Below are 14732 nucleotides of genomic sequence, written 5' to 3' on the forward strand. Positions count from 1 at the left end.
ATTCGTTGTTCCCTTAATTTTATCTCGTATTAATTATCTTATTAAAAAGATTTCCTATTCACATCGGTCTAATTTTCGAAACAAGTCTTTACCTCGTATTAATCGTTTCGCTTTATTTAAATCTACCTCGGGTTTATTATCTTTTATTGCGAGCTGATACTTTGGAAAAGAATATTCATTGATGAGATTAAGTCGAGTCTTTACAAACGAGGCAACATAACAAAATAATAAGTAAAAGGAAAAAAGGTAATAACGCATGAAAGAAAGATAGGTGAGATCTACTCGTCAGGCTGATTGCCACCCTCGCGGTCCTCTTCATCCTCATGATGCTCCTGATCCTCAGCCTCGTCATGAGTGGAACCACCGTCCGGAGTCTCGGGGTATTGCGGGGGCATGTCGCCTTCCTGAAGATCAGATAACCGAAGTCCTTCAAGTTTCAGCTCGCAATCGCGCATGGTCGCCTCGAGATCGGCCCGCAACTCGACTTCGGTCATCTCTTTGTCCTTCAAGAGATCAAGGCACTCAAGAGTACCTCGAGCCTGAACAAGTTCTAACTTCACCTTCACGATGGCCTCCTGTTCAGCGATAAAGGTCCTCAATCGATCTATGCGACCCGAGAACTTGTTCTCCGCATCTACCCAAATCCGAGTAGTCTCGGATTCTATCTTCTCCTCGGCATGACGCTTGACGCGAGCCACTTCGGACGCAACCACTTTCTCAGCCTGGAGCTTCGCTTCGTTGACCGTTTGCAGGTTGCTGATCAGATCCTGATTTTCCACTTTCAGCTCTTCGATCTTGTCAGTCAGCGTCTTCACACCTTCTTCCAATTGCTCGGAGCGTCTTTTTTCGACCTGCCACTTCTCTTCAGCTAACTTTCGTCGAGCAAACGCAGCGTCGCGCTCTTCCACAGCCCTCTTCCCAGCGGACTGAGCATTACGAAGCTTCGTAGCAGCAGCTCGAAGTGTTCGATGATATCGACCACGCGCGCGGTTACAGCTCGCGATGAACTGATAAAACGTAAGTTAGATCGAGATCGAAGCAGAGGTAAAACTTAAGTCGGAAATATGAAACAAAATTCACAACATACCTTGAAGGCATAGCCCGCCATGTCCTTAAAGACCGCGTCATCAGCAGCGGGAACCTCGGAGGTAGACCCCTTTATCAGTCCGAAGAGCTCGGCACATTTGTCAGCATTATTGACAAGAGGCACCCCGGATTCAGGATAATCAAATTTGAAGCTCCAATCGACCTCCGGAGCCTTACCGTCGCCGGTGGGGCCAACCTTCGACCTTTTTCCCGGTTCCTCGGGATCACCGTCTACAACCACCTCGCCAGAGGGTCTCTTCCTCGATTCATCCTTCGCCGCCGACTCAGCGACATCGGGTTGATTCACCTCCTCGGCGAGCTGGGCGGTCTCGACCTCATCCTTCTTCTTCTTCTCTCTTCTCTTCTGCTTCTTCGCCTCCTTTCTGGCACGCCTCGCAGCTTCATCAGGCCCCTCGGCGACGAGCTGACCTTCCTCTTGAGCCCCCACCTCAGGCTCTGCCGATTGAGCGCGACATTCAGCAGGACCGCTATCTCGACGAGCCTCGACCTCACTAACTCGAGGTGCAGTAACTTGGGTCAAACGACCCGGTTGAGCGGGAGATTCCCGACTTCTATTTCCCCCGCTGCTGCGACTGGCCCTGAGCCTCGCAGCAAGACTGGGCGCGTTGACTTGAACTGGAGCCATCGCAATCGCTCTCTCCCTTAGAGAATTTTCTCTTCTCCAACTAGCTGGAATTAAAAGAAGTGTTAGACGACATAAAAACTCAACTTGGAATATCGACGAGGTCGAACTTTACCGTTTGTAATACGAGAAATGGCAGCCTCGACTCTTCGGCGATGGATATGGGGCCAGTGCTGTATCCCAACAGCCCTAATCTTCTGAATATTCACGTGGAAATTCTCCGGGAAAGCCTCGAGTTGGACGTTTCGATCTGCCAAAGAAAAATAAGGAAACATCAGCTAAAGAAAGGGAAAACTCGAAATACGACCAAATTAGCGATCTACCGATGCTATGACTCCACTCATTCCTAAAATTTCTGGTCGTATCGACGACCAGTGCCTCATCCACTTTAGCGAAAAAGAAAGACGCCTCCCAGCTTGGCGTCCTGTTGACGGGATAAACCAAGGAACAGTCTTTCCTAGCCTTTATCGTATAGGTGCCCGGGATCGAGTTGTTTTTCTGAACCGTAGTCATCTCCTCGAAGAAACGCCAGTCCACATCGACCCCGACCTCGCTCCTAAATAATAGGGCCGCAACCATGAACCGAATTCCAGCCGGAAGGATTTGTGAGAACGCGATGCCTCGACGATGGACGTAATCCGTCAACAACCTCGGCAGAGGCATCCAGAGATGACAAAGGCTGAACCACGCTTCGTAGAGCGTGACCCAACCCACCGGTGCATGCCATGGTCGATCTTCAGGTCCCGGTGCCATCAACTCACCGCGAAAACCGTACCGCAGCCGAAATTCTTTGAGGCGTTGAGCCGTCATCTGCGATGGAATGTGAGCTAGTCGATTCCCGATGGCCCCCTTACGCTTGGAACCTTTACGTCGAGGTCTGACTTCCCCACTTTGATCTTTTTCCTCACCTTGCCCATCTTCTTCCTCACCCCCTTCGTCGACCTCATCTTCGACGTGCTCAGAAGCCTCCCCATCACGTCGGTCCACCTCGAAAGGAACTATTTGAAGTTCCGTCGTAGCGTCACCTCGCGGAGATGCTCCATTAGAACGAGCCCGATCTGCTAATTCAACCAGCGGAGATTCTCCTCGATCCGATTGGGTGTCGGATCTCGAAGATACCTCGGGAGAGGAGCTAGAGCTCCCAGAGTTTTCCTGTTCGGATCTAGAGCCAGATTCTAAACTAGACTCGATGCGCTGACCCCCCGAAGACATTATTTCGATGTCGGATAATGATGGAAATAAAACAGCGAACGGACGAATTCTAGAGAGAGAAAGGAATTCTAGAGAGAAGGGAGAGCAAGATTACCTCTTGTAAGCGGAAGAAAGTGAGAAGAAGAGGAGGAGATCATCATATATAAGGAAAGAAAAAGGCGGTTACCGAGAAAAGTAATCGAGACCCGGAAGAAAGTGAGAAGAAGAGGAGGAGATCATCATATATAAGGAAAGAAAAAGGCGGTTACCGAGAAAAGTAATCGAGACCCGGACGCTTCCCAGTACTTAATTTAATGACGGATTCCACGCGCTTCCACTCGCAACTCTTCGTAACCCAAGACAACCGTTTCCTTTTGCGACCTTTCGCTAATCAAGACGACCGTTGCTCTTTGCAAATCCAAGTACCGTCTCGATTCTGAAGACCTAACATCGACGTCGAGGTACAAGGAAATGAAAGTTCTCCAGCTCAACACGTTGAATATCGAAGTAACATCTCCATCAACGGACTGGGGGGGGGGACAATTGTTGTATGTGGGCTGAGCACAGCCCCCTTTTTCGTAATTCCACAAAAAGCCCGTTAAGGTCAAAGATCAACAAGCCCATTCGCGAAGAGCAAAACGAGGTCGTTCGGGTAGATAACCCAACAAAGTCTAAGGAGCAGCTCGCCACGTCGATATGGTTGGGACAGCTCGCCACGTCGACAAGGATGAAACAGCTCGCCAGCACGACGCTCCGATAGACGGTCGGTCAGGTCTATATGCCCGGCCGCCCAAGCTACTCTGACCGAGATGTAACCTAATTTAAGCACTATAAATAGCCCTGTAACTTCATTTATTACGGGATCCGTAATCCGAAATATAAACAAGAACACTCAAGACTTAAATCTTTAACTCTTACCTCGCTTACCTGACCTTGTAATACCACCTCGAAGACTTCATATCGATCTCACCTCTATTCAAACAAGAATCTCCGAGCTCCACCTAGAAATATTTACCAAAGTGACCTCGCGTGCGAAAATAATACAACAAACGCCAGTATACCATAACTGATTCAACTCATGTATGAGTGGCTGCAGAAATACATCGAGAGCTCGCTTCGGATGATTTGGACCTGGAACCAAAATACTTAGGAAAAGAAATTCCCTTTGCATGCACAAATCTGGAGGAAGGTTATAAGGAGTTAGGATTACTAGCCATAATGAATATTGTCTACCAGACATACCAAATGGACTAAAACCATCAGTGCACAGACCAAGATAGACATTCCGTTTGAACTTAGCAAAATCTGGGTATACCATATTGAAGTGTTTCCATGCCTTTGCATCTGATGGATGAACAACTTCTCCATCTACTTGTGTATGTTCCGCATGCCATCTCATTGATGCAGCTATCCTTTCAGATTGATAAAGCCGTTTTAACCTATCAGTATAGGGAGATACCATATACGTTGGTACGGTATCCTTTTACGCCCACCAGTTTGCGGCCTGTATCTTGGTTTTTGGCAAAATCGACATTTCTCCAGCTGATTACCATCTTTCCAAAAAATCATACAGTTGTCAACACATACATCTATCATCTCAGAAGGTAGCCCAAGACTAAAAAACAACTTCTGTATTTCATAGTATGTTCCCGCTGCCAAGTTATCCTCCGGTAGATACTCTTTCAGAAGATCAGCCCAATCATCCATGCAAACCTCAGCCAGGTTATGATCTGTTTTAATTGACATCATCCTAGCTGCCAACGATAATTTAGACAAGCCTTCTCTACATCCTTCGTAGATTGGCTGATTAGCATTGTCTAACAAATCATAAAATCGTTTGGCATCTACATTAGGTTCCTCAACAGCATTACCAGTATGCGTTTCATGAAATGCATCAGTCACAATTTTGTGCATCCTATCATGATCTACACTTTGATCATATTGATACTGATTAAGCTGATGACCATAATTCGATTCATCAAAATCAACATGACTTTGATAATTACTACTACTACCAGCATTCCCATGAGTATTACTGCCATATCCTTCTCCATGTAGATACCAAACAAAATATTGCGGCATAAACCCTCTATTTAATTAATGCGTCCACACGGTTTTGGTTAGTGTATACCTCGTATTCTTGCATTTCAAACAAGGACAAAACATCTTCCCACTATCTTTCGTTCTCTCCATATTTGTAGCCTGAAACATAAATATTTCTAACCCGTTCTTGAACTCTTCTGTCAACGCCCCATCTGAATCTTTACGCATATACATCCAACTTCTTAGCTCGTATATAGACATCTTGAAAATAAACTCAAAATACTATCTCTTTTTATTGATTAGACAATAAAGGAGCTGGTCTCTTGTGTCACGTCTAGCCACGTGAATGGAGTAAATTATCCTTTAAATATTTTATATTGGGTTGTCCAGCAATGGACAACCCAATATATAAGGATTTACAACACTATACTAAAATTTAAGAGACCTACAATGGGTCTCCAAGATGAAAATGCTCTTATGTTTGAATGATGATGTGTTGTGATTGAAAAAATGAATGAAGATCTATTTATAGGAAAATTTCGGGCTTTACAACGCTTTTACGACGACTTTTTACGACGGTTTTACATTCAACAATAATATTACGACGAGTTTACGACGATTATGCGATAAAATCTTTCATCTACAATTGTTAGGTAAACATGTTTTAAATGTTTTTCACCTAACTTCTTTTTCGACGTAAAATCGTCGTAATATGTACATCGAAATGCAGTTGTTGTATATTCGTCGTAATTTTGCATCGAATTTACGACGATTTTACATTTACTAGCAAATCTCTCGTTATCGATGTATATTCGTCATAATTCATCGTAAATTGTACGTCGAGTTTACGACGATTTTATTATACGGCAGTGTTACGACGGTTTTTAAATTAGACGTAACATCGTCGTAAAATCGTTGTAATTTTGCGACGATTTTAAAACCGTCGTAATGGACCATTGGAAAACGATTGATTTCTTGTAGTGTATATATTCTGAAGGTTGAGTGCTTAGAAGAATTGGCCGTTCTGAGCACATTAAGAGATAATTGTCACAAGAAACTGAGTGAAAAATTAAGGTTCTTGGTGAGCGATTGTATCTTAGTTACACAACTGTTGTTGTGTTAGGTTGGGTAGATTAGAAATTGGTCAGTGACGAGTTGCGTAGCAAGGTCGTGGAAATCTGATTAGACAGATCCCTAAGATTGTCTAAGTGATTCTTAATCGTATTGCAATAAGAAATTTTTGCTATTTCGAAAGTATTTTTAGTTGTCTCTGTGTTACAACCCTTACATTTGGTATCAGAGCAGGTCACCTAACGAGAAGAGCAGATTCTTCATCAGGTTGAGATCCTGTGGTTAGCATGGAGACTGCTAAAGAACTTGTTGCTGTGCAGAAACCTATGTTGCTGCAAGCCGACAATTTTGGTCATTGGAAAGCTCGAATGCGACATATCATCAGAGGAATCGATGAAGATGCTTGGACGGCAGTAGAGCAGGGATGGACATATTCAACTGTGGTCTCTGAAGATAAAGATGGGAATAAAATACAGACTCTAGAGCCCAAGAACACTTAGACTGAGGTGGACAATAATTTGTCTAAATACAATTCAAAGGCCATATCAGCGATCTTTGCAGCAGTTAATCTGGACGAGTTTGGAATAATCCAAGGCTGTGAATTAGCTAAAGAAGCATGGGATACATTGGTGAACCACTTCGAATGAGACATTGGTGTAAAAAGGACTTTCATAGATCACCTCGCGTCTGAATTCGAGAATCTCAAGATGTCATCAGATGAATCTGTTGCAAGCTTCACTACAAAACTATGCACCATTGCAAGTGAAGCGGCAGTCCTTGGCAAAAAATACAAGGATAAAAAGCTTGTTAAGAAACTTCTCAGGTGTTTACCTCCGAAGTTTGCGACACACAAAACGGTAGTGAAATATTCTATGGATACAGATAATCTGAAGTTTGACAAGCTAGTTGGGATTCTAAAGACAGAGGAAATGGAAGCCACAGATTATTAAAATGTAACTCAGAAGGGTATCGTATTTGCAGCTACTGGTGAAGTTGATCGAATGAACCAAGTTGAAGAAAATCTAAGTCTTCTGGCTAAGAATTTTAACAAGATGCTGAAAAGAGTTGAAAAATGTCAAAACAGATTCACCAAGGTACAGAGATCAGATGGTGAAAGAGAAAATCACCAAAACTCACACTCCGAAGGTGAACGCTCAGGAAACTCCAGAAAGAGAGACCTTCAATGCCATGAATGTGAAGGGTTCGAGCATTTCAGAAGTGATTGTCATGACTAAGAGAAAATAGCTGAAATGTATTGAGTGCAAAGGGTTTGGACATACCAGAAATGAGTGTCCAAACAACATCAAGTCCAAGGATAAATCATTGATTGTCTTTGATGATTCTGACTCTGATGATGAAGAGGAAGAAAGTGAAAACCTTATGCTGAATTTTGTAGCCTTCACTGCTGGTGATGAAGTGAGGATCGAATCTCAAGCTGGTGACTCAGAGTCAGAATCGGATGAAGAGCACATTGATCCAAAGGCTGAATACAGAAAACTTTATGACAGTTGGGTGAAACTAAACTCTGAGAATCTTCAGGTAAACAAAGAAAAGGCTCTGATGAAGGCTCAACTTAACATTCTGAAAATAGAACAGGGAATACCAAAGGATCACAAGACAGATAGTGATCTAAATTTGGATAAACGCTCGGATCCTTAGGTGATAGATCTTCAGGGTGAACTAGCTCTCGAGCAAGAGAGGAGAAAGGCTATGGAGGACAAGTTGGACAATCTGAGAGAAGTGTGTCACTTGGAGAAAGAAAAGGCCAGAAACTTACAGAGTCAACTGGTTGAAAATCATAAGAATATTCGGATGTTAAACACTGGCTCTGAAAATCTTGACCAAATTATGTCCTCAGGTCAACCACCTAAAAAGAATTGGAGGCTTTCAGGTTGAGAAACTCACATCATCTACTGGTCATCTGTCTGGTTTTATTTATGGAGGCATATATATCGGTGAACTGTCAACTGAAAATGATGGGTGAAGTAATCTAAAGGAAGAGATCAAGAAGACGACTGCCGTCAAACCAAGAGATGTCAAAACATTTGGACATGTTGTACCACCTCGAGAGAGAGGTTAAGAAGACAAGTGTGATCAAACCGAAAGATGTCAAAGTCTTCCAATACATTGTATCTCCTTCCGCCAGGAACTCAAGACAAAAATGTGCATGTTATTTCTGCAACAAAGTTTGCCATAAAAAGAGAAACTGTTTCAAGTTTAAAAATCGTATAAAAAGGGCCTGGTGGAGTAGACTTTGCTATCCTGAGCAGCCCAAACACTTTGGAAAAGTGTAGATTGATAAGAGGAATCTCTATAATGAGGAAGTCACAGCTGACCATGTGAAGATTGGATGCTGTAAGAGAAAGTAGTGTGTAATCTGGCCCATATGGAAATTATGGAATCTGAGTAACGTTGCATACACATCTGTGATAGTGAAGTTACAGAAGCGTGATATTCGACAGTGGATGTTCGAGACACATAACATGGAATTAAGGCTGTTTTCATAATCTCACCAAAGTCAAAGGAGGACAAGTGACTTTCGGAGATGGACGACAAGGGAAGATACTCGGTGTCGGATCTCTTGTAGGTGAAGATCAACCACAACTTTTGAATGTGTACTATGTCCATGGTCTAAAAGCAAATATCATCAGCGTCAGTTAGTTATATGATGAGGGTCTGAAGGTGATTTTCACTCGGATAGACTGCAAAGCAGTGGATGAGAATGGGAACAAAGTGTTGTTTGGTGTCAGGTCTAAAAATAACTGTTATATGTGGAGTGTGTCAAATCAGTGTTTGTTAGCCAAACAATCGCAACTAAATCTTTAGCATAAGCGCTTTGGCCATATGAATGTCAATGGTCTGAGTAAGCTAGTCAAAGCAGAAGTGGTCCAGGGAATCCCAACTCTCGAAACAATTACTGAGACAGTCTGTGCTGCCTGTCAAAAGGGAAAACAAGTTAAAGTGCAATATAAGGCCCTGAATAAAACAAGATCCTCTCAAATTCTGGAGCTGATGCACATGGATTTGATGGGACCGATTCAGACTGAGAGTATTAACGGGAAGAAGTACATATTCGTGGTGGTTGATGATTTCTCTAGGTACACGTGGGTCAGTTTCTTGAGAGAAAAGTCTGAAGCAGGCGAGAGTTTCAAAATTCTAGCTCTTCAACCGAAGACCGAGAAGGAAAATATCATCCAAATACGCAGTGACCACGATGGTGAATTTCAAATTCAAGTGTCTGAAAGATTCTGTCAAAGTCAGGGGATAAGACAGCAATACTCTGCACCGTGCACTCCTTAGCAGAATGGTGTGGTTGAACAGAAGAAAAAACCTTGCAAGAGATGGCACGTGCCATGCTTCATGGGAACAATGTTTCTCCTAGGTTTTGGGCTGAAGCTATTAATACCGCTTGTACATTATCAATTGGGTGTATGTCAACCTGGAACCAAGACCACACCATATGAAATATGGAATGGGAAGACTCCAAATCTGAGTTATTTCCACATTTTTGGATGTGTCTGATACATCCTAAATGAGAAAGCCAATCTTGGAAAATTTGACTCTCGGAGTGATACTGGCACGTTCCTTGGTTATGCTACACATAGTCGTGCATTTCGCATGTGCAATCATCGAACCATGACTGTAGGAGAGTGTATCAATATTGTGTTTGATGACCAGAGTACATGTACTCTAGAAGAAGTTGTGTCGAGTGACATGAGTAACTCATATCAGGATGTGTCGCCTGCAGAATCTAAAGGTTTGAATGAACACGAAGACCTTGAACAATCTGATGAGATAGATGATTCAGGAACTCACCAAGTTCAAGTTCACCGAAATCACTCAATCAGCGATGTTATTGGAGATGTCCATGATGCTAGGACAACACGGAACAGGAAAATTGATTTCAAGGCAATGGTTAAGCTGCCTTGTTTCATATCATTTGTCAAACCAATCACTATTTAACAGAATCTTGAAGATGAGTTATGGGTTGCTGCGTGTCACGAGGAACTAGAGTAGTTCCCAAAAACTCAGCGTTTTTAGCCATAGTTTACAAACCAATCGATTTTTATTTGCTTATTTAGATCTGCATTTCAATTGCCTTAGTTCGATATTTACTTGCTTTACCTGCTTCCCATTCGATTTTTCTACTTGTTTTTTAGGATAGATTTATTTGCTTTCTTTTGTTTTAGTTTAACTCGTGACAAACAACCAACCTTTAAAAAACCAATCTAGTCTAGACATAAAGTTAAAAACCTTAGAAGAATACCAGGCACACAAATCTCTGTGGATTTGATCCCTAAATACTACAACTGATTAGCTGTGCACTTGCGGCTTTCATTTGTTTTGTTAAGGGTAAAACTTGTTCCCTCACGCAGTTGACACGACATCACCTAATTGTGTGCAACCTTGAGCCTCACTGAATTTTTCGAGCTTAATCATGCCTCGCAACACCCGTTTAACCACCGCGAAGCTCCTCACCTCAGCTATTAAAGCTTTTCGCCGCCGTGCACCTGCCGACGAAGAAACACTCGCTTCCGCCCTCCTGCGTGTCATGGCTAAGCAAAAGTCCCTTCAACGTTCCGGGAAGGAACCCATCGAGATTCTGAATGCTGAGGAGGAGGATAGTGACGACTCGAGTGGTGCTTCTGAATTTCGACCCCTGTTCGAAGGTTGGTCACACCCACCGGAGGATTTCTCGAACCCGTTTGGGCTATCCTCCACTGATGAGATGGATGAATACTTTTTTAAGGACCTCGATGACGTTGTTGACCCGCGTGACCCGGTCACCCTCCCTACATGGATCTGGAGCTCCGCTATGCTGCAAACCGGCGTGAACAGATCGATCGTGACCAGATGCAGCCTGAGCTCACGATTCTTCGCCATCGACCTCACAATAATTTCGCCTTCATTGCTGCTCAGGACAGGTTTGTGTCCTTTCTTCCTCGCCTGTTTCACAATCAGAAATATTTTTCCTTGGATGATCCCAAGCTCGTGGGAGCTCGAAAGCTCTTAGATGATGCTGGACTGATCTATACAATTATTGATGTGGAACCATACCGCCCGACTGTGGTACATGAGTTTTACGCAAACGTTGCTGATTTGGAATACTGCAATGGTACCAATCTCGTCTATATCCAAGGCTTTATGTTTGAGTTCACTCCCGAAATCATCAACAAGATATTTTTGGTTGATGATTCGCTTCTCTATGGGGATTGGGAACAGATAAACATTGATGAGGCAGTTTGTCTGGTTTCTGGAGGCTGCAAGAACCACAGGGAAGGCTTCCGGTCTCGCCATCTCACCCCTCTCTATGGCGTCATTTACAAACTCTGCTGTTGTAATTGGATGCCAACCACCAACAACATCACGATGGTCAAAGAAAGGATCTTCCTTCTCGCCTACATCGTTCAGGGCAAGAATTTTAACTTCTGGAAGATGGTGTATGATCAAATTTTGGCTGTGGCAAAGACACCTAAAATGGTTAATCACAAGCTGATGTTTCCGAACCTCATTTTTCAGTTCCTTCACTTTCAGCATGTGGTCCTGGGGCATATGGGTGATCGTCCTCTTGAAGGTTTTCCTGTCAAAATCACCTTGGATCCAAAGGCCGGCAAAGGCTCTGGGGATGATGAACCTCAAGCAGCTCCTTCTCTAGCAGCAGACTTGGATCAACTTGCCACATGGCTCAAACGCATCCAACTGCGTGTCAAAGGTAAGTTCTATGTGTTCTGTGTTTTCTGTGTTCTGTGTTTTCTATGTTTTTCTCTGACACTGTTCCTTGTGTTTTCTGTGTTTTTCTCTGAATATGCACTCAAGCAGAGGGAGAATACGCTGAGATGGTCTCTTCATTGGGACATGCTGATGCGGACGCAGACAATGCTGATCACGGTGGATCGCACACTAGGGGGAGCAGGATGATGGGTCAGATGGTGATGGCTGGGCTGCAAACTAAATTTTTCATAGTGTGTTGAAATGTTTGGAGTTTCTTTTGTTTTTGTTTGTGGAACCTTGTTTTGTGTTTTGTTTCTTTTTGAACCAAAAACGATATGTTGAAGTTTCAGTTGAATGTCTCGATTTTATGATATTGATCGTCTTATTGGAGACAACTCTATCTTGTGTGTTTGTCCTTGGTTGCTGTGTTGTTGATAGTGCAGGAAGCTTGGAGTGTCACATTCAGATAAAAAAGGGGAGAATGTAAGAGCTGGATGAACAACGAAGGCAATGTGTGTGACACATAGAAGCGCGGGAACTACTGGAATCTGTTGGTGATATGTAGGATTCTGGGAAGAAGCTGACATGGCACAACAGGAGTGATGATCGTGAGAAGATCTCTCGTATCAAGAAAAGAGGATCGGGAATCATAACAAGAAAGGAAAGGAGATATACACAGGCTCAAGGCGAGATGTGGTATATATTCCGAAGGTTAAGTGCTTAGAAGGGTTAGCCGTTCTGAGCACATTGAGAGATAATTGTCACAAGAAACTGAGTGAGAAATTAGGGTTCTTGGTGAGCGATTGTATCTTAGTTACGCAACTGTTGTTGTGTTAGGTTGGGTAGATTAGGAATGGGTCAGTGACGAGTTGCGTAGCAAGGTCGTGTAAATCTGATTAAACAGATCTCTGAGATTGTCTAAGTGATTCTTAATTGTATTTCAATAAGAAGTTTTTGCTATTTCGAAAGTATTTTTAGTTGTCTCTGTGTTACAACCCTTACAACAACTTCCTCTAACTTCTACATAAAATGCTTTGCAATCTGTTAAAAAAAACAAGAGTTGATTATTTATGCAATTCTACTATCAATTTGACATTTGATCAACAAAAAAATGTTACAAACACAAACAAAGTATTTAATTTAAATTTTAATACTACAAATCGCTTAGTTCCAAGCTACATTGAGGTAACCAGTACTAAACTTAAGACTAATACTATATTTGTCTATGTACCCTTCTAATAATACAAACCGCTCTAGCTTATATGCCATCTTAAAAAGGCTATCATCAAGCAACAACCAAGATAATCTTTTAACACTTTGAAATTATTAGGGTGTATACTGAATTGTATGGAAATTTAAATCAAATCAAATAAATTGGCCAAAAATATTATATCCAAAACGAAAACATTTTGTCATAAGGCAATATCACTAAGTTCAAGATCCTCCAATGATCTAAGCCATACATGGACAATATATGTGCTCTAGACTCCTGATAAGAATTAAGCAAAACGATGAAAAACAGAAAGCAAATGAAAATGAAGAAAGTATTTAATCATAACTTATACGGTTCAAGCTACTATAATCGTATAATGTGTACACAATGATCAGATTCACACCCAAAAAAACAAGTCTTATCAGCTATACTATAAAAAATCTAATCAAATGAGCCAAAAATACACAATAAAAAAATTCATATTCACTCTCAACTGATGCAAGTCGGATACAGAAAAGCCCATCCTTCAATTCCTCATCGGAAAAATTACAAGCGTAACATACACAAAACTTGTCGTTCCTAGTGTGTTCTTAAACATTCTTGCCCGTTCTAACTGGAGAAAATCCCAAAAAAAAAGATCACATGAGTGTAAAGAGTATGTTAGAAATACACATCCACAAACAATTGACACCAACATAGAGTAAGGAATCAAATTTTTTTACTGAAACGATTAGCACAGATCTTCAGAGTTTTCGATTGCCTCATCAGCAACCTGAAAGTTTTCTTCTCTTTTTAGATTCCAAAATAATTCCAAAACTGGATGCCTGGACATGCAACGCGAACACATTTCATCAATGACGATTGTGGCAAAAAAAACTAACAGACAAAAATAAGAAAAATATTATTGGAGATGTAAAAGATGTAAAAGGGAAAACAAAATAGATGCCTGGGAAGATATGAAACATTGAATTTAAATCTTGCACATCTAAAACTGTGCGATTAAACCTTTATAGAAGGGAGATGAAGAGGAAGCAACAAAACTGCAAAGTCAAAAGTCAAAACGTTTCACAATTGATGTTGGGGAGAACGACGTTTCTCTCTGAAATTTTTTTAAGAAATTTTTTTTTTTTTAATTAAAGTTTCAAAGTGACAGGTGACGTTCTCTCCAATGCTAGCGTGTCATTCAGTTGGAAAGAGTTGAGCAACTTTTATATATAAGATTTACATAAACAAAAATTGTGCATCTTCTTTCTCTATTCAGGAACGTAACATCATTGCTGTCACTGCTGTCTCCGAATCAGATTCTCCTAGCTAGGACTGCGATGAAATTAGGTACAAAATGTCCAAATGAAGGGACTTCAAGTGTTTCCCAGAATTTCATATTTTGAAAGATTGTGGACTGAAAATGATGAAATCACTTTCTTACAAAGAGTGATTGATTTCAAAGTTGATCAAGGTAAGTCTTATTCTGAAGACAAAGATGGACTTTACGTATTCACGAAGGAGTTGATTGAGATTAATGTTACTCAGACCCAAACCATTGAAAAGATTAGGACACAAGAAAATAAAGTATATTGATAAGGATCTTTCTTTTATGAAACCTCATGATCTGTGGATTGTCTTGCACTGTCAAAACAACTTTGGGCCTGAATGTTTGTGTTCTGTTATCCATAATTGTAAAAAGAAGGTTCAAGATGATAAAAATGATGGTTTGATTCATGGGGAGGATTTAGAGCCACAAAAAACCTGTGACTGGTTTGACAAATCATTTAT

At 41.7% G+C, this 14732-nt stretch overlaps 1 protein-coding gene across 1 annotated transcript; it reads right to left on the bottom strand.

The window, feature by feature from the left end:
- Nucleotides 1-278: 278 nt before the first annotated feature.
- On the bottom strand, nucleotides 279-2941 carry LOC112087618 (meiosis-specific protein ASY2-like). Its single transcript, XM_024157562.1, has 4 exons — nucleotides 2053-2941; nucleotides 1845-1979; nucleotides 1088-1776; nucleotides 279-1007 (listed from the first exon to the last, which is right to left on the bottom strand). Exons 1-4 carry the CDS (start codon nucleotides 2939-2941, stop codon nucleotides 279-281), a joined length of 2442 nt encoding a protein of 813 aa, XP_024013330.1.
- Between the last annotated feature and the right edge of the window lie 11791 nt (nucleotides 2942-14732).

The sequence above is a fragment of the Eutrema salsugineum genome, unplaced genomic scaffold, assembly GCF_000478725.1.
Source record: "Eutrema salsugineum unplaced genomic scaffold, Eutsalg1_0 scaffold_17, whole genome shotgun sequence".
NCBI lineage: Eukaryota > Viridiplantae > Streptophyta > Magnoliopsida > Brassicales > Brassicaceae > Eutrema > Eutrema salsugineum.

What these genes read in the sequence shown, in the direction of transcription:
- LOC112087618 (XM_024157562.1), bottom strand. Translation starts at nt 2,941, where the DNA reads ATGTCTTCGGGGGGTCAGCGCATCGAGTCTAGTTTAGAATCTGGCTCT. An exon ending in TGAGTGGAGTCATAGCATCG is followed by an intron (nt 1,980 to 2,052) that starts GTAGATCGCTAA and finishes TTTCTTTGGCAG; the next exon opens with ATCGAAACGTCCAACTCGAG. An exon ending in TGGCGGGCTATGCCTTCAAG is followed by an intron (nt 1,008 to 1,087) that starts GTATGTTGTGAA and finishes ACGTTTTATCAG; the next exon opens with TTCATCGCGAGCTGTAACCG.